The 21,374-nt window shown below is 39.1% G+C and overlaps 1 protein-coding gene across 1 annotated transcript in view; it reads right to left on the reverse strand.

Moving 5' to 3' along the window:
• syne2a (spectrin repeat containing, nuclear envelope 2a) overlaps positions 1 to 21,374 on the reverse strand; it is an 88,299-nt gene that overhangs the window by 59,095 nt on the left and 7,830 nt on the right. The window contains exons 2-8 of the mRNA XM_063002515.1: positions 13,256 to 13,374; positions 5,420 to 5,481; positions 3,247 to 3,342; positions 3,066 to 3,143; positions 2,836 to 2,928; positions 2,105 to 2,298; positions 318 to 517 (exon numbers count right to left, since the gene is read on the reverse strand). Of these exons, the coding sequence (XP_062858585.1) occupies positions 318 to 517; positions 2,105 to 2,298; positions 2,836 to 2,928; positions 3,066 to 3,143; positions 3,247 to 3,342; positions 5,420 to 5,481; positions 13,256 to 13,343 (811 nt within the window). The 5' untranslated portion in view covers positions 13,344 to 13,374. The remainder of the gene's footprint in view (positions 1 to 317; positions 518 to 2,104; positions 2,299 to 2,835; positions 2,929 to 3,065; positions 3,144 to 3,246; positions 3,343 to 5,419; positions 5,482 to 13,255; positions 13,375 to 21,374) is intronic.

Consider the following 21,374-nt stretch of genomic DNA (forward strand, 5'->3'; position numbering starts at 1 on the left):
TTTTTATATTATAATTGTGTTATTTTTAGTGTACACGTGTCAAAAACAACCCCATTATTTAACATAAGCCTAAAATATATGCAGTTCCACGGGACCATGGAACACATTAACAGGTTTTCCATACACCCTTATGGGAAAAAAATTACTTGAAACTCAACATCTTTTAAACTCAACACCAGTCCCAGAACCAATTGACGTTGAGTTTCATGGTACCACTGTACCTGTAAAACGTTGCCCAAAGTTACATACATAACATTTTAGATATCAACCTTGCAGAATGGTAAGCAGGCTTAGGCATAAATTAAAATGACACTCACCCTCAGGTTCGAGCAGTCTGGGTATTCCCAGCTCCTCCTGGGCTATGCGAAAGGCCATGTCCATATTTTCTAGGTTGCTTCTTGTTTCAGTTAATGAGAGGTCCACCAGGTCTGGCCTCAAGGAGCACAGAATAGCATTGAATGCCACACCACTTCTCCAGCTTGTCTTGAAATCTTTCACACTGACCAAGCAGCCCACACTGAAAAAAAAAAAGTGGAACCTTGTAACTCGACGTTCCCTAAATCAAAATCTTTGAAACTTGACGCCCTTCGTCAATAAATTTATATCTTTAAACTCGACTTTTACCTTAAGTTCAAAGTGTGTGCGACTTTCGCTTTGTTCACATTTACGCTGTCTGTTTTACTTCAAATAAATGAGCATTAAAAAATCCCGAAAAAGTGTAATATTGATAATGCTTTGCTATTATTGCAAAATGACCCAGATCAAGCACACAGCAGCAGAAAATTATAACCGCTGCTTCCCCGAGCTCCTCTTCTTCAAATTCTTCTTCTGTGTGTTGTTCCATTAGGGATATAATCCACTTGTTTTTCTTCTTGGCAGCCATCTTGCATGTTTCCAGAATATTCCCACAATATATAAATACATTTCCAACTGTATTTGTCCACCTAACTAACAAAAACCGTATTCAGTCTCGCAGTAAAAAGCTGAAACTGGTAATCTGTTAACTAAGCTGTTCTTTAAACCTCAACCATAAAGAGAGAGTTTATTCATTGCCAGCTCATATAAATGACACACATTGGAGAAATTGAAAAAATAGCATACTGCTTTGGATCTGAGAAACAACTTCCGCCAATAATCTGAATTCGGATGCTCTGATTGGTTTATACAGCTGTCTTTCAAGGCCTGAACCATGACTGAATCTCTGAATCAAATGTGCACTGATTCATGGAGTTGTTTGCCCACGACACCGTAATGAAACAGACTAGACAAAATGAATGAATATTTAGCGTAGATAAGAGCACAGCTCCGTGATTCGATTCCTAAGAATAATTTGTTTGAAAAGAGTCGTTTCAGACTTTTACTCAGTGATTCAATTTGCAATTGCAAAGACTGATGTGAAGAAACGGGGGAGGGGTGAATTTAATGTGTATAAACAGAGTCTGACAGAAAAAGACACAAATGTTTTGAATAATGACACTAATAATGACATGTTTTGAATAATGACAGTACAAATAAATAATTCACCTTACATATTTTTTTCTGCAATATAATCAGTTTTTTTTTTGTGTTTGAGACCTTTAGAGACCAACATGGACTCTTTAACATCAATAACTCCAGATCAGAATTAGTTTGGTATGGTGATTGTAAACAACATATGCCACATGGATTGTTGGTAATGGAATATAACAGTATAATTATTATTATTAATATATATAATATAATATTCATATAATCAAATATGCAGCTCCACGAGACCATGGAACAGGTTTTTTCCAGGTTTCCCATACATCCCTATAGGAAAAAAATACCTTGAAACTCAACACAAATTAAACACAACACCACTCCCAGAACCAACTGACGTTAAAAAAAAAAGCTTAAGCACAATAGGGAGCACATTAGTCCACTCTTTTAAACACTGATAACACAGTATTCTAAAGAACATATTTCATTATTTATAAAAAAAAAAATTATTTCTTATTCCATTCTTTATTGCACTTAAAAATTCCCTGTCATTACAATGACTCCCAAACAGCATTCATTGTAAAAAGCCCACCTAAAAGGTAATTTTTATAATGTCTAATAATATTAGTATGTAGATACACACTTTTGGCACTGCTTCTGCACCCACAGAAGTAAGGTTTTTTTGGCGGACAGCCGAAAACGTGCATGGATGGGTGACGCTCCACGCGGAACAGGGCTGCCACGCACAGGGGTCCCAGGCGCTGAATCAAGGCTGGAAAGGGAATCCAGAGACGAGGAGCGAGATCCAAAGGAAAGAGTGCTGGCTAACTCCTCAATCTGCAAAAACATACAGAGTTTTATTTATGTTTTCTTTACAATTACCAGAAACAAAATCACATTTTATTAGTGAAGAGTTTTTAAGTATATGTAATCTACTGCCAGTAGTTATCCTCTGGAGTCAGGATGACTGTGCTAACTGGTATGCACCTGTTAGCAATGAGCATGGCTAAAATTGCCAAACTAGTTTGGGGTGTCTACATTTTTATGTCAAGTCAAGAGTAAACAATATGATTTACACTATGCTTATGTGACAGCAGCAATTAAGTTTCATTTTAAACAATAATTAAACCAAGCAAATCATTATTATAGCCTTCTGGGTAAAAGCAACTTTTTAGCAATGGTTTAAAATAGCATCAGCTTAACGTAACACCAACACTCAAGGTTTAAAATTGCTGTGGTGACCCCTATATACAAGAATAGCCAAAAGGAAGAGAAATGCTGTCATTAGCCAATTAACTTGGTATGAACAGACACCTTTTTACAGTCATTTAATTATTTATAGACATTTTAAACCATCATGGATGTAATACTTACGTAACAGCGTAGAATTATGGTCCAGATCAGGCCCAGAATAATGGAAGGTTTCCCCTCTATTATATCAGGGATGTTAATGTTCACCAGTTTGATCTGGACAATAAACAGCAAACATTTTCATCAGTCCAGTATTAAAGCATTTCAAGTGAACAGAGCAATTTTAGTTTATACTCACTCATCAAGTGAGTACGTAATAACACAATTCAACTAAGCCATTACACATCCCTCACCGATTTATTCTTTAAAAAATTCAAGGCTGTTTCAATATTTCCTCTCTGCTGGAACAATCCATGGCCCTTCTCTCGTTTCTGTTAAGACATAATGAAAATACTTAACTATGCTGAACTACAAATTTCTGTCCTTACATTGATTTGTATTATTAGCCATAGTCAACTGGAGTAGAACATTTACCAAGCACTGGCCACTCATGACCTCCAGCAGATCCAGCAATCGAGCTCCATCACGAAGATCCGCAAATAGATCCTGCACCAACGATGGAGAGTTCCTCTGGAAAACACAAATGTTTCAATGAAGTGTCTAGATTATCCTTTAACAGATGCTTGTATCCAAAACAAATTACAATTGTGTCCATATACTGTACAATGCAAGCAATTGAGAGTTAAGGGCTTTGCTCATGGGCCCAACAGTGGCAACTTGGTGTTTGTGGGGCTTCAACCCTATGCTCATTAGTCCAGTACCCTATCTACTAATCTACCACTGCCCAAAGTAATATTAATTTGCAAATTTGCATATTTATGGGATTTACCAGTTGTAGCCAATGGTTAAGGTACTGGACTAGTAATCCAAAGGTAGCTGGTTCAAGCCCCACCACTGCCAGGTTGCCACTGTTGGGCCCTGTCACAGTACTGTGAGTCACTTTGGATAAAAAGTATCTGCAAAATGCTGTAAATGTATGTAAACTTCATTTCAATAACTTGATTTACTATTTTGGGCAGTTGTATCCTAGTGGTTAAGGTACTGAACTAGCAGAAGGTTGCTGGTCCAAACCCCTCCACTGCCAGGTTGCCACTGTTGGGCCCTTGAGCAAGGCCCTTAGCCCTTAATTGCTTAGAATGTATAATGTAAGTCGCTTTGGATAAAAGCATCTGCTAAATGCTGAAAATGTAAATGAAAATGAAAATGTAGCAAAGCCACTTACAATTTTACCTGTATACAATCAAATCATTTGAGGGTCAAGAGTCTTAATTAACAGCCTAAAAGAGGCAACCTGGAAGTGGTGGAGCTTAAACCAGAGACGTTCCGATTACTAGGCCAATAACTTAACTGCTATGCTAACACTGCCCCTGTCAATCAACCTGAACATTTTTGTGATTATTAAGCATGCGTGTGTATCTTTACATGCATATACACATGCCTGAGGCATGTCACATTAAACTTCAGGTACGTGTTATAGACAACTCTATGGGAACCTTTCAAACACAACGATTTAATTATGAACATTGCTAAAACACTGCATGATGAATTGTCCGCTCTTTCTGCTAAGACATTTGAAGTACACAGTGGTGAGACAGTTTATAGAGACCAGGCTGCAACTCATTTAGATAGTGTGTAACTTGAGATGACCAGACCAAAGTTAAGCTGACTCTGGGTTGGCACGAGTGGTGCTTCTAAGATTTAGCTTTGATATCTTAGGAGACGAAACATGTTTTCCTATTGACAGATGCTCTACTCATTTTAACACTTGACTGAACACTAAACCACATATACCACCATATATACTGTATATACTGTATATATATATATTCAACGTGATTTAGGCTGCATTTTAGATATGCTATAGATATTCAAATATGCTATCAAATAAATATTACATCATTATTCAAAAGTACATTAAATAATTAAAGCCATTATTTTTAATCTAGAAACTAAAGAGACAATAATTTTGATACATTCTGCATCACTAAAACGATGTGAACCCCTGAAACAATTCACAGTCGGTAGTTCCAATACAATCTAAAGTCAGTTCTTGATACAGTCAATACGTATAATTTCTCATATTATATCCATTTTGTAGAAGCTCAAAACTGTTAAAAGGTTACAGGAAACCTTAATACAAATTTCTGTCTCATATAAAACTTGCATAACATTATAACCACCTTCCTAATATTGTGTTGGTCCCTCTTTTGCTGCCAAAACAGCCCTGCAACTGCAATGCAGTGTATTCTGACACCTTTCTATCAGAACCAGCATTAACTTCTTCAGCAATCTGAGCTACAGTAGCTCGTTTGTTGGATCGGACCACACAGGACTACATTTTGCTTTAAATGGAGAATCTCCATTCAAAATGCTGTGTAGTCTAGGACTAGGCTTAATCCCTGTCTGTGAAACCAACCCAAAATGTTCACTTGCTGCCTAATATATCCCACCCACTAACAGGGGCCTTGATGAAGTGATGATCAGTTTTCACCTGACAGTGGCAAAATGTTATGCCTAGTTGGTGTATTGTTATATAGGTATAGAAGGTGGTTAAAAATTAGGTGAAACATGGCAACATATTCATTTAATAACAACATTGACTGCTTTGTTATGACCCACAACAGGCTCAAAATATTGTTTCATTTACCTTGGAAAGCTGAGCATTGATCCAGTTAGTAAATGTCCTCTTCTGAACCTGCTCCTGTTCCACTGTAAAAGACAAAAATGGCACCAGAATGAGAAACTGTAGGGGGTAAAATTACCTCCAAGTCTTGCAATCTCTAAATGAATTTGGAAAACCTGGGGAATTTTGACATTATGGTGGTTGGAAGGAACATATGAAAGGACCAAAGTTTCTACAAAACAGCAATGATGTCAGTATTGCCTTGAGGTATTGGATTGAATTCAGAGCTCTGGTAATAGTATTGTGCAGAAATAGACTAAATAAGTTTGGTGCATCCACAGCTTAATAGTCTTGGTATGTTTCCTATAAATAATTAACATTTTGGCTTGGCCCTTAACTGGAATACATCTATCTGGAAATATGTCTCTATACTGCCAAAATAGAGCTTTGTGGTTTCCTGACTACATTGAAGTTTGGATCTGAAACGGCTTAATTGTTTAAAACACTGCTTTCAGTTACTCTCAGTTTCTGAGAAGTGAAGTGGCAAAGTTGAGATTTACACTTACATAAAGCCATTTACCAGCATCACTTGTTAAACTGTTCGGTTTGACGTTGTTCCTGGTGTAATAAACTGTAATTACACAGATTAAAGGGCAGTACCTTAATAACCTAGAAAGCTCATTCTCTACCTGTTTTAAAGCACAATGTTTTTTAAACTGAAGCAGTTTTAACATAAGATACCAAGATTACAAATAAAGGGGGCTTATTTGCATATGTACTTCAAGTAATGGTGTGTGAGTGTATCGCAGGTAATTAAGAATAATTGTAAATCTAAAAATAAAGAGAAGAGAAAGTCCTCAGGTGGTCAGTGTGGGCAAGATCTGAGCAAATAAAAGGCAGATAAAATCAAATAAAATTGGCAATAATAACTAAACCTATACTACGCTTGTACATTAAAAGCATGTCAGTGGGTAAGAGCTGATTTTTAAGTTTACAAAAGTCTAGAAACATGTGTATGGAGTCTACAATTGTCTTGAGTTTTAGAACTTGAACATATTCTACTTATACCAAACTGCCACACTGCATACAGCTACTGTGTTTGTTTATTAGGATTTTAACGTCATGTTTCACACTTTGGTTACATTCGTGACAGACACAGTAGTTACTCATTACACAAGGTTAATCAGTTCACACAAGGTTATATCACCTCACTTGCATGTCTTTAGACTGTGGGAGGACACCGGAACACCCGGAGGAAATCCACACGGACAGAGGGAGAACATGCAAACTCCGCACAGAAAGGACCCGGACTGCCCCACCTGGGGATCGGACCCAGGACCTTCTTGCTGTGAGGCGACAGTGCTACCCACTTAGCCACCGTGCCCCCCCAGCTACTGTGTAAACTGACTGTCAGATTATAAACTGTCCTTAATTGCATTTATATACACACAAAACTGATATGCTTGAAATCTTTGTTTTCATTGACTCCATCCTGTTATTTGCACAATTCAGTTTAAAATGCCCCAAACTGCATTGGTGGTTGACAACCGGTGGATCATGTTTCTCTCGGATGCTATAAAAGCAGCCCTGGGAATAATATGAAGAACAACAGACAATGGTTGGGAGTCACACATTTTGGGGTGGTAGTTTTTATGCAACACAAAAGCTCCATTGATTAGATTGATGCAGGATTTGTTATTTCGCCTAGCTATTTAAGCACCTTGATCTTTAGGGCCAAAATGTAACTAAACAGTTCAAACTAAGATGGTGTATTCTGTTGTGTCCAAGATCGAAACAAAAAGAAAGTTAAACAGTTTAGTCTTTCCAGCTTTGGAAGCATTGCAAAACTGGCTAGTCTGCCAGCCCAGGATGACTCTATAAAGCATAGAGGGCCCTAGGGTTAAGTAGGCATGATGCCACCTCAGTAACAAAGACACTACTTATATCAGCTACCTGACCCCACATCCATCAAGAGCCACTTTAATACGCCTACAAAGAAAATTCTTCATCAAGTCTTTTTAAGTAGACATCTGCTTAATTACAGCCAAATCCATTTAACTTCTCATCAGCTAGTTTGGATTTTTACACAACTTACAAACCAGCTTACATGCTTTCCTTAACGAGTCTGATACACCCTTAAATACAATTCACATAATTCAGAGTGTTTGTTTCCATTGTCCTCATGAGAACAAACTGAAAGATAATAAAGGCAGCACCCATCTAATGGTGCTAGTGCTGAGGGAAAATATTTCATCAAGTAACAAACACAAATAGATAAAACAGCTCAAGAGATCAACTAGTACCCCTAAAATCAAAGCTTTTACCCACAAGGTCTAGTTTACATGCACTAATGACAGTGTGTCCTGACAGAAGAGACTTAGTGTAACAGATTTGGGCTAGACTAGACAAGAGGGGGCAGAGACACACACAGAGATGTTGTAACAAAAAGAGTTTAATGATAACAAAAAAGACAAAACAAGGTTACACAAGACACAAGACACAAACACATGACCTATGCTACATGCTAAGCTAACAATGCTAAAGCTAGTCTAAACACACACTAATATGACCCTAAACCTTATGCTAAGCTAACGCATACAACCAGACTAAACTACACCAGATCCTAAGCTAAGAATGCTAAAGCTAAACAGGAACTTTAACACAAACAGGACTAAACAAGACTTCTAAACATGGACAGGAACAAACAAACAGAAGCAAACAAACCAGAGCAAAGGGACAGGAACAAACAAACAGAAGCAAACAAACTGGAACAAACGGACAAGGGCAAACGAAGCAAAGTCAAATAAAACCAAGGGACCATGTGCTAGGAAGCAAACACACAGCAAAGGCAAAACTAATCAAAATAGTCCCCATTGGTGAGCCCATCTGCCCTCTTATATACCTGTGGGTGATTAGCAGGGGACCAATCACAATGACAGGCGTTGGCTTCAGCCTGTGCTCCTCGAGAGAGGAGCGTGGCATATACACAAACTCTACAAGCATAGACAGGCTGGATACGTGACACTTAGTTCAATTCTTGTGTCTGCATAGATTTTGTGTTCTTGTTCAACCCCAACAATCTCCTCCCCAACGTGCACACACATACACAGTTAAGAAGAATTTTATCATTCTGCAGTGCTAATCAGGCCAATAAAGACTTGACCCAATCAACTCACAACCTACATACACTATATTGCTAAAAGTATTCGCTCGTCTGCCTTCACACGCATATGAACTTGAGTGACATCCCATTCTTAATCCATAGGGTTTAATATGATGTCGGTCCACCCTTTGCAGCTATAACAGCTTCAGCTCTTCTAGGGGGCTTTTCACAAGGTTTAGAAGTGTGTTTATGGGACTTTTTGACCATTCTTCCAGAAGAACATTTGTGAGGTCAGACACTGATGTTGGACGAGAAGGCCTGGCTCACAGTCTCCACTCTAATTCATCCCAAAGGTGTACTATCAGGTTAAGGTCAGGACTCTGTGCAGGCCAGTAAAGTTCTTCCACACCAGACTCGCTCATCCATGTCTTTATGGACCTTGCTTGGACTGTGCACTGGCACGCAGTGCTGTGCTTGGACTGTGCACTGGTGCGCAGTCATGTTGGAACAGGAAGGGGCCATCCCCAAACTGTTCCCACAAAGTTGGGGAGCATGAAATTGTCCAAAATCTCTTGGTATGCTGAAGCATTAAGAGATCCTTTCACTGGAACTAAGGGGCCGAGCCCAACAACCCCACACCATAATCCCCCCTCCACCAAACTTTACACTTGACACAATGCAGTCAGACAAGTACCGTTCTCCTGGCAACCACCAAACCTAGACTCGTCCATCAGATTGCCAGACGGAGAAGCGTGAATCGTCACTCCAAAGAACATGTCTCCACTGCTCTAGAGTCCAGTGGCGTCGTGCTTTACACCACTGCATCTGACGCTTTGCATTGTGCTTGGTGATTTAAGGCTTGGATGCAGCTGCTCGGCCATGGAAACCCATTCCATGAAGCTCTCTACACACTGTTCTTGAGCTAATCTGAAGGCCACATGAAGTTTGGAGGTCTGTAGCAATCGACTCTGCAGAAAGTTGGCGACCTCTGTGCACTATGCACCTCAGCATCCGCTGACCCCGCTCTGTCATTTTACGTGGCCTAACACTTGGTGGCTGAGTTGCTGTCGTTCCCAATCACTTCCACTTTGTTATAATAGCACTGACAGTCGGCTGTGAAATATTTATTTGGACTGGACTTGTTGCACATGGTGGCATCACGGTACCACGCTGGAATTCACTGAGCTCTTGAGAGCGACCCATTCTTTCACAAATGTTTGTAGAAGCAGTCTGCATGCCTAGGTGCTTGGTTTTATACACCTGTGGCATGAAAGTAATTGGAACACCTGAATTCAATTATTTGGATGGGTGAGTGAATACTTTTGGCAATATAGTGTATCATTTATTCATGGTTTGGGGAAAAGCAAGTCCCGCTCCTGTAGATACCTGGGACAGTCAACCAGAATATGCCCGATGGAGACAGGTACTTGGCAGGTGTCACACAATGGAGCTTCTTCTCATTTAATCAAGTGCGATTGGAACACTTTTTAGTACACTTACTGCTGAAGCCTACTAAAAAGTGGCACTTTTTATTCCAGCTGTCTATGGTGGAAACTAAACTAAACTAGAACCCAGAGTTACACTGGTTCCTATTACTGTGCTGCAGGAAACACCTAAAGGAACCTTCTCAATTTGGGCAGGTGAAGCAGCATAAAGAAGCGGCACTCGAGTATCCGCCCAGCACATCTACCTGTTTTGCCACCCAATACTTTCATTCTATTTTATAATTGATAGGCGGCAATGCAGAACAGACAAATGGAACACACCCATTCAGAAACAATAAAGATATTAATCATTTTAATGCTAGGAGATTTTCTCAGGATTGAAAACAATGCTGTTTAGCACAGAATAACTACCACTCCCCTCTGTGTTCTAAATATGCATATTGAAAACTGGTTAGTGTGGGTATGGAACTCTATCTAAGCCCTGGTCACACCAGAAACTTGCTGTTTGCGTCAGTTTGTAAAGTGGCCTGGTTAATTTGCATTTACATTTGCGGCATTTAGCATCCAAAAAGACTTACAGTTATGACTAACGACTGAGCTATCACTGCCTGGAGTGAAACTAAGAGATCTAAGAAGAACGGGTAAAATTTTAGCCATCACATAGTAACAAGTTGCAGCTCGTGCAAAGCGCTTAGTGGAAGGCACCAACTGCATTTGTTCACGCACATACACCGATCAGCCATAACATTAAAACCACCTCCTGGTTTCTACACTCACTGTCCATTTTATCAGCTCCACTTACCATATAGAAGCACTTTGTAGTTCAACAATTACTGACTGTAGTCCATCTGTTTCTCTACATAATTTTTTTTTGTATTTTACCCCTTTTTCTCCCACTTTAGCCCATCCAATTTCTGCCTGTCAATCATCCTCTCATTAATGCTGGTCCCTGCTCCTGATTGGGGGAGGACGAGGCTGCTCCACGCCCCCTCCGACACATGCACAGCAATCAAACATCTTATCACATACACTTGACGAGTGCATTGCAGTACAGCGCTGTGTATGGAGAGCCACACCCTCTACCGCACTCCTTTCCCATCTCCGTGCAGGCACCACCAACCAGCTAGCAGAGGTCGTAATCACACTAATCTGAGAGAGAGTCCCCATCCGGCTTAGTCCCGCCCCCTATCTAAACAACAGGCCAATCGTTATTCATGTAGCCGCTCAGCCTCAGCCGGAAAGCAGAGCCGAGATTCGATACGATGTATTTGAGATCTCAGCTCTGGTGAACAAATACCATGTCCACTCACTGTCCACTCTATTAGACACTCCTACCTAGTTGGTTCACCTTGTAGATGTAAAGTCAGAGACGATCGCTCATCTATTGCTGCTGTTTGAGTCAGTCATCTTCTAGACCTTCATCAGTGGTCACAGGACGCTGCCCACGGGGCGCTGTTGGCTGGATATTTTTGGTTGGTGAACTATTCTTAGTCCAGCAGTGACAGTGAGGTGTTTAAAAACTCCATCAGTGCTGCTGTGCCTCATACCAGCACAACACACACTAACACACCACCACCATGTCACCAGTGTCACTGCAGTGCTGAGAATGATCCACCACCCAAATATATACCTGCTCTGTAGTGGTCCTGGGAGAGTCCTGACCATTGAAGAACAGCATGAAAGGGGGCTAACAAAGCATGCAGAGAAACAGATAGACTACAGTCAGTAATTGTAGAACTACAAAGTGCTTCTATATGGTAAGTGGAGCTGATAAAATGGACAGTGAGTGTAGAAACAAGGAGGTGGTTTTAATGTTATGGCTGCTCGGTGTATGATTCAAATTATTAAAAACAACTTAGAAGTTTTATTTCTCCCAGTTTGACCACATTATGCCCTTAAGGTGTCCAGTAAAAATGACTTCATAGAAATGTATTCTTCTTCTGAGTGAAGAAACTATACTACTCTACCTTCCAGTCGCACGATAAAGCAGTGTTCATATTACAATTTTTGTAGGTGCAAACAGAGCCTGACAAAATGCCAAAATTGTTGCTAGGTAATAATAAAGCATAAAGAAAACATAAACACCCAACACACAAACTGCAGCCACACCCTCCCTCGGGGTGCTTTTTGGACGTTTTTGGCAGTGAGTCAGCCTGGCTTCCTTTACAGCAAGAATTAGGGCAAGGTAATGAACAGACTCCAGGCAAATCAAAGAATCTGACAAATACATCACCACAATCTTGATGCAATTAATAAATACAATCCCAAACACACAATCTAAATCTGATCTTAGTTAAACTACCTCATAAGATTAAATCAGTCGATAGTCCTGTTTTGTAATGGTTCGTATATCTGACCCGCTGGACAAATTTCCTCTCCCAAGGTGAGAGCGTGGTTTTTTTTTCAGGCCTTGGCACAAGAGCTCTGTTCCATGTGTGTTGGTGTAGTTATACTAGCCATATTTATATGAGCACAGAAAAGTCCCCCTGCTGTAGTCAATTAGAAATGAAGCTTGTATATTGGCCAACAGGCTCATGCCTATCCATATACTCAAATCTCTATCCGAATGTGTGGACCAGGGTTTTTGCTATGAAGTTGCAACCTGTACCTCTGTATTTTTGGCCAGTTATTACATAGTAATGCCTCCAAGACAAGCCTTTTTCCACTGTTGAGGCCTATTAGGACCTCAGCCCACCTTAATTTCCTTCAGGATTAATAAGTGGCGAAAAGTGGGTAGCACTGTCGCCTCACAGCAAGAAGGTCCTGGGTTCGATCCCCAGGCAGGGCGGTTCAAGTCCTTTCTGTGTGGTTTGCATGTTCTCCCCGTGTCTGCATGGGTTTCCCCCGGGAGCTCCAGTTTCCTCCCAAAGTCCAAAAACATGCAGTCAAGTTAATTGGAGACACTGAATTGCCCTACAGGTGAATGTGTGTGTGTGTGTGTGTATGTGTGTCTGCCCTGCGATGGACTGGCACCCTGTCCAGGGTGTTACTGTGTGTCTTGCGCCCATTGAAAAGCTGGGATAGGCTCCAGCACCCCCCCCCACGACCCTAATTTTATAAGCGGTTAAGACAGTGAGTGAGTGAGTAAGTAAATAATTAAGTACATAATGCAACAAGAGTAATACATGCTTCTACTATGCTACTATTTTTTCCATTGGTTGCTCCATACACCCCAATCAGACAAATAAACCAGCATTTACTATTTTTAATATAAAAAAAATATCAAGTGAAAAATTCACTATGGTCAAAGCCTAGCATTTGTTGTTCGAAAACATATTTTAAAACAAGTTAGTGTGTGTGAATGGCTCTGACCTTGAAGCAGCATCTGGACATCGTCAATATCCAAAGGGACGCCCCGGTCATGATCAGGTGGAGGATCTGGGTCTTTCTGTGAAGCCATCACTCCTCATCTGCACTCAGGCCTGAAGCCCCTGTGGCAAAAAGACCAACAGAAAGGTTTTTGAACTGTTAATAGTGAAACAAAAAACTTCAGTGAACAACATGCAAAACACAATGCAAAATCACGGCTGAAGTGATTTTGAAAACAATTACACCACAAAATACTGAAAATACTGAAATACTGCCCAGTCCAGTGTGTTCACAACAAAGTGTAGCACTTTCACACTTTCAATGAACTTTTTATTTTTTATTGTTCCATTCTTTTTTTAATTACCCTTCATCCTGAAGAAAGAAAGTTCCCAAACTAGTTATCATGATTACAATGTCATTTATAAGACTACTGTACAAGCTGGATATTGTCTCAGTTAACAAAAGGTGATTTCATATCCAGTGTTTTAGCTTAAACTCTTCTTTTGGAAAATAATTGCAACAAACATTCCTAACTGCTTTTAACACACTGTTCCTACAGACACACTGCGAAAGGCATCTGTCACTGTATGATTTGAGTTCTTCAGGTGGAATTGTGCAGGGTGCAACCAAACCAGGCCAACATAATTAAACGATTATCCTGTATGGTCTATAATTTGGAACGTTTACACTCTGTAATCACTGCATTACAAAACTAGAGCACTGAGAATGCCTCATTTGTGATTATGTACGAAGAGCTTGGGGTCAATGCCAGTGTTTAGACTCCAGAAGGGATTGATGAGGCAATACATGTGACACAGGTAGCGTTCTAGCAGTGATTAGCACAAACTGGATCACCACTACTTTTTGCTAAGCACTTATGGGTGCTCTGATGCTGTGATTGCAGAGTGTTCTAGACCAGGTGAATGTTGCTAAAGCAGGACAATTTCAAGTACAGTAGACCCTTGACTTATAAATGTAATTGGTTCCGAAGGGCTGTTCTTAAGTCAAAATGTTCGTTAGTTAAACCTATCTTTCCCATAAGAAATAATGTAAATAGAATTAATCCATGCCAGACCTCCCAAACCACCCCTTTACCTAACCTTTCTAATGTTTTAAATAGTCTTTTTTGTTATAAATACAAGTATATTTTCCATTAATCTTAAATTATAGAATAGACATTACTGTAATAAACAATAATAAACAACCATACACAGTTGTACTGTACATAAAAAACACACATCACATTTCAGTACAGTACGTGTGTTGTACTATACACCATAATACATTTCCTTCTTTTTTTATAAAATGTATCTACCAGAAACAACAATAACTCTCATATTTCTCTATCATTTCCTTCTTTTTTTCAATAGTGTTGTATTTTGTAGTAACTGCACGAAAGAATAAATTCCTTCTCTCTCACTCACTGTCCCCTCTGTCTGATACACAGTGAGAGCTACTGGCAGGAGTAATTATACAACACAACAAATACAGTAGTAATAGATTTGTTCATTTTCTCACCACTACGCTTCCTCTGCACCTTCTTTGGGGACATTTTAATATAGAATTTAACAAAATATAAAGAAAACACCGAAAAAACACTGTCCGCCGTCCGAATGTTCGCGCACGGTATATATATAGAGAGAGAGACGCTTGGAGTCAACTTGTTGGTGACGTCACGTATTTCGTGAATTTCGGTTCGTAATCTGAAATTAGTTCATACGTTAAATTGAAAAAGATTGTTTGTAACCCAAAATGTTCGTATGGTAAACCGTTCGTCTACTGTATTTGTACTTCAGGTGGTGATTAATTTTTATGACCCCATTGGCATACTTTAATAGACTGTTGATGGTTCAACTGGCACATTTTATAAAGCTTAAAATCTCTGTGATCATAATTAAAAAAGAAATACCAAACCCAGAAGTCCAAATACAGTCTCCATAAACAATTACCATAGATGAACTAGGCCACAGTGAAAAGCACAGTAACGTCATTGTAAGCCACCTCCTTATTTTTTGAACATTATTTGAACAATATATTTCTTTACAGCATACTAACCAGTCCGTAATTACCTGTTGCAGCATCACATAAATACATTAAAAATGTACATTTGCTTGAATTTTTTATCCTGCGTCTAAATGGTTTTGGCCTATAAACCCTCATAAACTCTTTCACATGTGAAACATGAACGTGTCTTGGCAAGCAACAATAGTTCAAGAACTGTTCATATGGAGCTTCATGTATTAGGTTTTCATAGAGGAGCAGCCATAAACAAGGCCAAGTCAAAAAATCAGTCTAATTGGTGTAAAGTACAATCCAATTGACGAAATCCAATCTGAAATGATGAATCACACCTGACAGATGCCTGAATTCTACTTGCCCAAATGCATTGTACCATATTTAAAGGTGAAATAATGGTTAAGGGACTGCTTTTAATAGTTTGTGCTGGTCCCTCAAGTTGCAGTAAACATTTTATTAAAGCCCATTGTTTAATATTAAGGCATCAACATACACTATATGGCCAAAGTATGTTAACACACCATTTAATTATTGAGTTCAGAGTTCCAGCTACACCCTTTGCTAAACAGTTGTATTAAATCCATTATATAAAATACATTACACACCTACAACTTTTTTGGGAATGTTATAGTACGACTGTGTCCCTGTCACAGATCCGAGTTTGTATGAAAGGACTGTAGTGGCTTGCATAGAGCCCTGGCTTCAACCCCACTAGACAAAGTTGGGATGGACTGGAATATTAATTGCAAGCCAACCTTTCATGGTTTTGGAATGGGATATTCAACACAGTCATGATCACATGTATTTTGGTGTTCATGGCGCCTGTGTTTTTTGTTTAAAGCTGCCACACTGCATAATTTTGAGGAATTCTTGAAAGGAAATCAAGGACATAATACACATGACCAGTCAGTCAGTGTTGAATGACATGGACATAGTATAGCCTGGGATTTTAACACACCAAAGACTTATAAGCCATCACGGAAGGGCCTGGCACATGATGCTTTAATGTCTAGCACCTAACCAGTGCCAGCACAATGAAATCAGAGGGGAAAACTCACTGAGGTCACATGCAGAACTCGTAACCAGTAGTCCCTGCACTCTGTCACATAGACATGCACATCCAAAGGTCAAACAGAGACCAAAAGTAACAGAGAGACCTGCAAAGAATCCGTGGGTCTTAAAATAGGACGGATAAATCTACGTCTGGCAGGCAACAATTGCTACATGTGAATCTGAATCACCTTCATTCACCTTGCGCCCCTATAGCTAGAATGCTCTGCATATTTTTGCGTGAACTCACTGCAGTTTCAGCAAACCAGCACACAATTTGTGAGCATACAGCCAAAACATCACAAAAGTCTCTGGATGTTTTTAGTGGCCTAGTCAAAGCCCAGACCTGAACCCCATTAAACATCTGTAGAGAAACCTGAAACATGTCAGTTCACAACATAAACTATAACCGCTTTTAATGCCAGGAGGGGATTTGCAACAGTAGGGATGCAAATGTTGTCAATTTCTTTTAACTGATAATCAACCGTCATTAGACCATGAATTTTAAACAGCGTCAGTAGCAAACAGTTCATTACAAGTACTAACAAAACATGCTAATGAAGTAACAGAGATACAGTCCGTATAGTAAAGCTTAAGTGTACTTATTATAAGATGATAAATTGAGGTTTACTTTTATACTGGTGCATGATGCAAAATATCCACACCATTTTAAGAAAAAAAATTACACACTGAACCGCATGTACAGAGTTTAACATGCAGTCAGACCCCATACTGACACAAAACAGCTTTACTGCTTGTGATTTTAATGTTTAAAGGTTCATTGCTTACTATGAAAATTGTATAAATGGATAAAAATTCAGATTAGAAGCTCTGAATGTGGCTGTGTACAGATTATACTGTGATACAAAATGGTAAACAAAGTAAAACATTTATTTATTTATTTCTATTTTATTTATGCATTTTCTCCCAATTTAGCATAGTCAATTTGTCTTCCGCTGCTGGGGGATCCCTGATTGCAGTCAAGGTGGGTATATTGCTGCTCACGCCTCCTCCGACCTGCGCGCAGCCCTTAGTGGAACCCTTTTTCACCCATGCATTCTGCACAAGTGTCTCTCTATCTGCCTCTATCTCTATCTGCTCTCTATCAAGGTCCTTACACAGCGTTTGAAGACCCCACCCACAAATTTATTTATATAGCGCTTTTTACAATGAACATTGTCTCAAAGCAACTTTACAGAATCCAGGACCAACAGACAAAAAAAACCCCTATTGAGCAAGCCAAGGGTGACAGTGGCAAGGAAAAAGTCCCTTAAAATTACAGGAAGAAACCTTGAGAGGAACCAGACTCAGCAGGGACCCATTCTCTTTTGGTGGCCCATCCTCTTTGGGTAGTTCGGCCCGCCGTAGCAGAACCGTGTCTGCTGCAGTTACTGCCAATTATGCCCGCTAGATAGCGCCCAGCTGACCGAGGAGTTCAAAATCTAGGCACTGGTGTGCTAGTGGAATATCCCGCTGCGCCTGGGCACCTGTAAAACATGTATTTAATAATTTTCTCTGGTATACATTTCACTAACTGTGCATTTCAAAGATTTGTGAATATTATGCATTTGTTTAGATGCTGTACATATATAAAAACAGTAAATGTAATGTTTTGTGTGTACCTACAGTGTCTTGCACTAAGCCGCTGCACAGCCTGATAACACAACCCTACTAACACTAAGCTAACACATGATTACAAATAATTTACTGCGTCTTTAAAGCAATATCAGATTAAATCTGATAGGTGTGGCTGGCCTAATGCATAGGTAAGGAAGCAGGATAACAGTCCTTCAAAAGCAGGATAACAGTCCTTCATTTGCCGCAACAGGCCTATTTTTTGCACACTGTAATGTATTTACATGCATCTGTACAAACAAAAGACATGATTATCTAATACGATCAATAGCTTGTATACAGTCAGTAAAACTGTTCAGCTGCACAGTTTTAATATTTAACAAGCTTTGGAATACTCATTCAACATTGTCTGACTGGTTTATGTCACTGTATGATTTACAGTACTGTAAAAAACCACCCTGCAGGAATTCTCTGTGAATTATTTGATTTGACTTGCATACTTAAGGTTTCATTTTTATTCATTGAGATTTTATTAAATGTTAAGAGTCAGAATATGTGTACCTACTAGGAAAATACTGATTAGAGCAAATATGCAGATTTAGAAAATGCATTTAGTAAAAAAATGCTTCTTGCTGGTTAGAATTACAATGGGTTAGTTATCAAATGAAAACAATTGACACAAAGCATGAATCCACCAGGACAGGAAAGTCCATTATAGCACATCACTAACTCAGCAATTCACATCTAACTGCTACTTGCAGTAGCCAATCTACCTTCTTCATAAGTGTGAGTGTTAGGGTAAAATTGGATGTGATGAAAAAATAAAGCTTACTGGTGTGCATAAAGCAGACACAAAATAATATAAACGGCAGTTAAGAGAAACTGTGAAAGTCAAGGCAAGACCTAAAAGACAGGAAAATCCTCATACAGAGCTGCTCATAGAAGGCCAGAAAGACAGAATGTTACCCCCCCCCCCCCCCCCCCCCCCCATTTAACTGCAAAGAGCCAGCAGTAATGTTTACCAAGAATAGGAGCAGTGTAGTACCTGCAAAACATGATCAGTATGTGTTTGTACATTATTACAATTCCAAAAAAATAGACCAAAGAAGCTTGAGTGGCACAGACGTAAATTACACTAGCGCACTAGTGCTGGGATCCAGGGTTCAAATCCCCATCTGTTGGCCAGTTGGGTGTCAACATACAGACATGATTGGCTCTGACTGTGGGGGGAGGATGGCCGAGGCCTTGCAATAGATTGGCGCTCTGTCCGGTGTGTGTTACTGCATTGCGCCCAGATAAACTGAAGCCACCGCAACCATGACATGGATAAAGTGATGGTAAAACATGAAAATGAAAAAAGGACAACAACCTGTGTGCAATTAATGCAGAAATCTAGGTAACAGCACAAGGTTTGAAAATGTCCTTCCTACAATTAAGTGTAGTGCGTACTGTTTCCATAAAAGCTAAGATGTACCCACCTCCACACTTTACTATGGGTAAGATGTTCCTTCCTTCTCCAAACAAATATATGTTAAATTACTATCTATCCAGTTCTATCTAGTTTCATTTGCCCACTGTTTAAATTGTACACGGAATTTTAGATTATGGTGGTACTGTGGTACTGTGTGTTTACAGTCAGTGTGCTTTATAATGAAAGCATATTCAAGTTGCACAAGAACTTTTTTTCTTATTTGCAGCATTAATATGCAGATCTCTGCTTGATTATGCTAATGAACGGGCACACATACTTTCTGTTTATATACAGTACAAGTCAAAATACATTGTGTGCAAACCTTAGATGGATACAAATGTGGACGAATACTAGTTTTCTCCAAAATGTAATGTAATTACTTTAGCTAAAATGTATTAACCTATTATTAATACTTGGGTGAAAATAAATCACGCTTTCTGAGTACAAGAAATAAGAAACATAACAACAACATAAAGTAATTCCGAAGGATTCACAATATCCTTTCTTGCTTGTTTTGTTTATTTGGATTTTAACGTCATGTCTTACACTTTGGTTACATTCATGACAGACACACGGTAGTTACTCGTTACACAAGGTTCATCACTTCTCAAGGTTATATCGAACACAGTCATGGACAATTTTGTATCTCCAATTCACCTCACTTGCATGTCTTTGGACTGTGGGAGGAAACCGGAGTACCCGGAGTAAACCCACGCAGACACGGGGAGAACATGCAAACTCCACACAGAAAGGACCCGGACCGCCCCACCTGGGGATCAAACCCAGGACCTTCTTATACTAGTGCAACACTGTAAAATAAGAATAATTGCTTTTTCGCCAAAATGTTAATCAAGTATATTCCTTATTTGAAGATTAGGTGAGGACCAAACATTTTATTTTTATTTATTTTATTACTACTGCTTGCACATGCAAATGAACAAATCACATTCCAATGACCTACTAGTTTTCTCTGAAATGTAATGTAATTACTTTAGTTGAAATGTGTTTACCTATTATTAATACTTGGGTGAAAATAAATCACGCTTTCTGAGTACAAGAAATAAGAAACTATAACAACAAGAAGAAGTAATTCCAAAGGTTTCGCAATATCCTTCCTTGCAAATGCAACAAGTGATAAGTAATTGAATGTTATCATTGGCAGCAAAGGCCAAAATACCCGGCTTCTTAAATAAGTTTAATCAGCCCTTACACTCTGACAAGTGATTCTCAACTTTTATTGAACAGTGACCCCCAAATTGTTCACAACTTAAATTCCCACACCATGGACTTACACTAGCGCAACACTGTAAAATAAGAAAAATGGCTTTTTTGGCAGAATGTTAATCTAGTATATTCCTTTTTTGAAGATTAGGTGATCACCAAACATTTTGTTTTTATTTATTTTATTACTACTGCTTGTACATGTAGATCAACAAATCACATTCTAATGACATATCAAAGAATAAAAGATTGTACTTTATTTCACAAATGCTCATAGTCATGAGCATAAAAAGAGCAAGTTAAATAGACTATAAAAGCTAGTAAAATATAGTATGCTAGAAAAAACTTTTAATAATGATTTATAATAATGCGACCCCATGAGGTGCGACTCCACGTGAGGTACCAGCCCCAGGTATAAGAAGCACTTACACAGAGTCACCCAGCACATCGTTCAGGTCCAGTTTAATGTTGACAACAATAAATAAAGTGTTCACTTTAAAGTGCCACTAGATTGACTTTTTCAGTCTGTTTTCAGTGCCCGCAAAACAGCAGCTCATGCCTTAAAGAAAAAGCCTTTATATAAAAAACCAGTGCATTTCATAACTCTGAATGGAAGTCACCCTGATTTATAATCAAATTTACCAAGAGTTACCATTTACAAAGCAAAACTACATTTATGCATAGTGTAAAACCGCGGCAGAATGAACAAAGTCTACTTACGAGGATTTCTGGGGATCGTTTAGGCAATAGATCGCAATAGATCAATAACAGAAGAAATAAAATCTTGCT

This window comes from Trichomycterus rosablanca, chromosome 9 (genome assembly GCF_030014385.1).
Source record: "Trichomycterus rosablanca isolate fTriRos1 chromosome 9, fTriRos1.hap1, whole genome shotgun sequence".
NCBI lineage: Eukaryota > Metazoa > Chordata > Actinopteri > Siluriformes > Trichomycteridae > Trichomycterus > Trichomycterus rosablanca.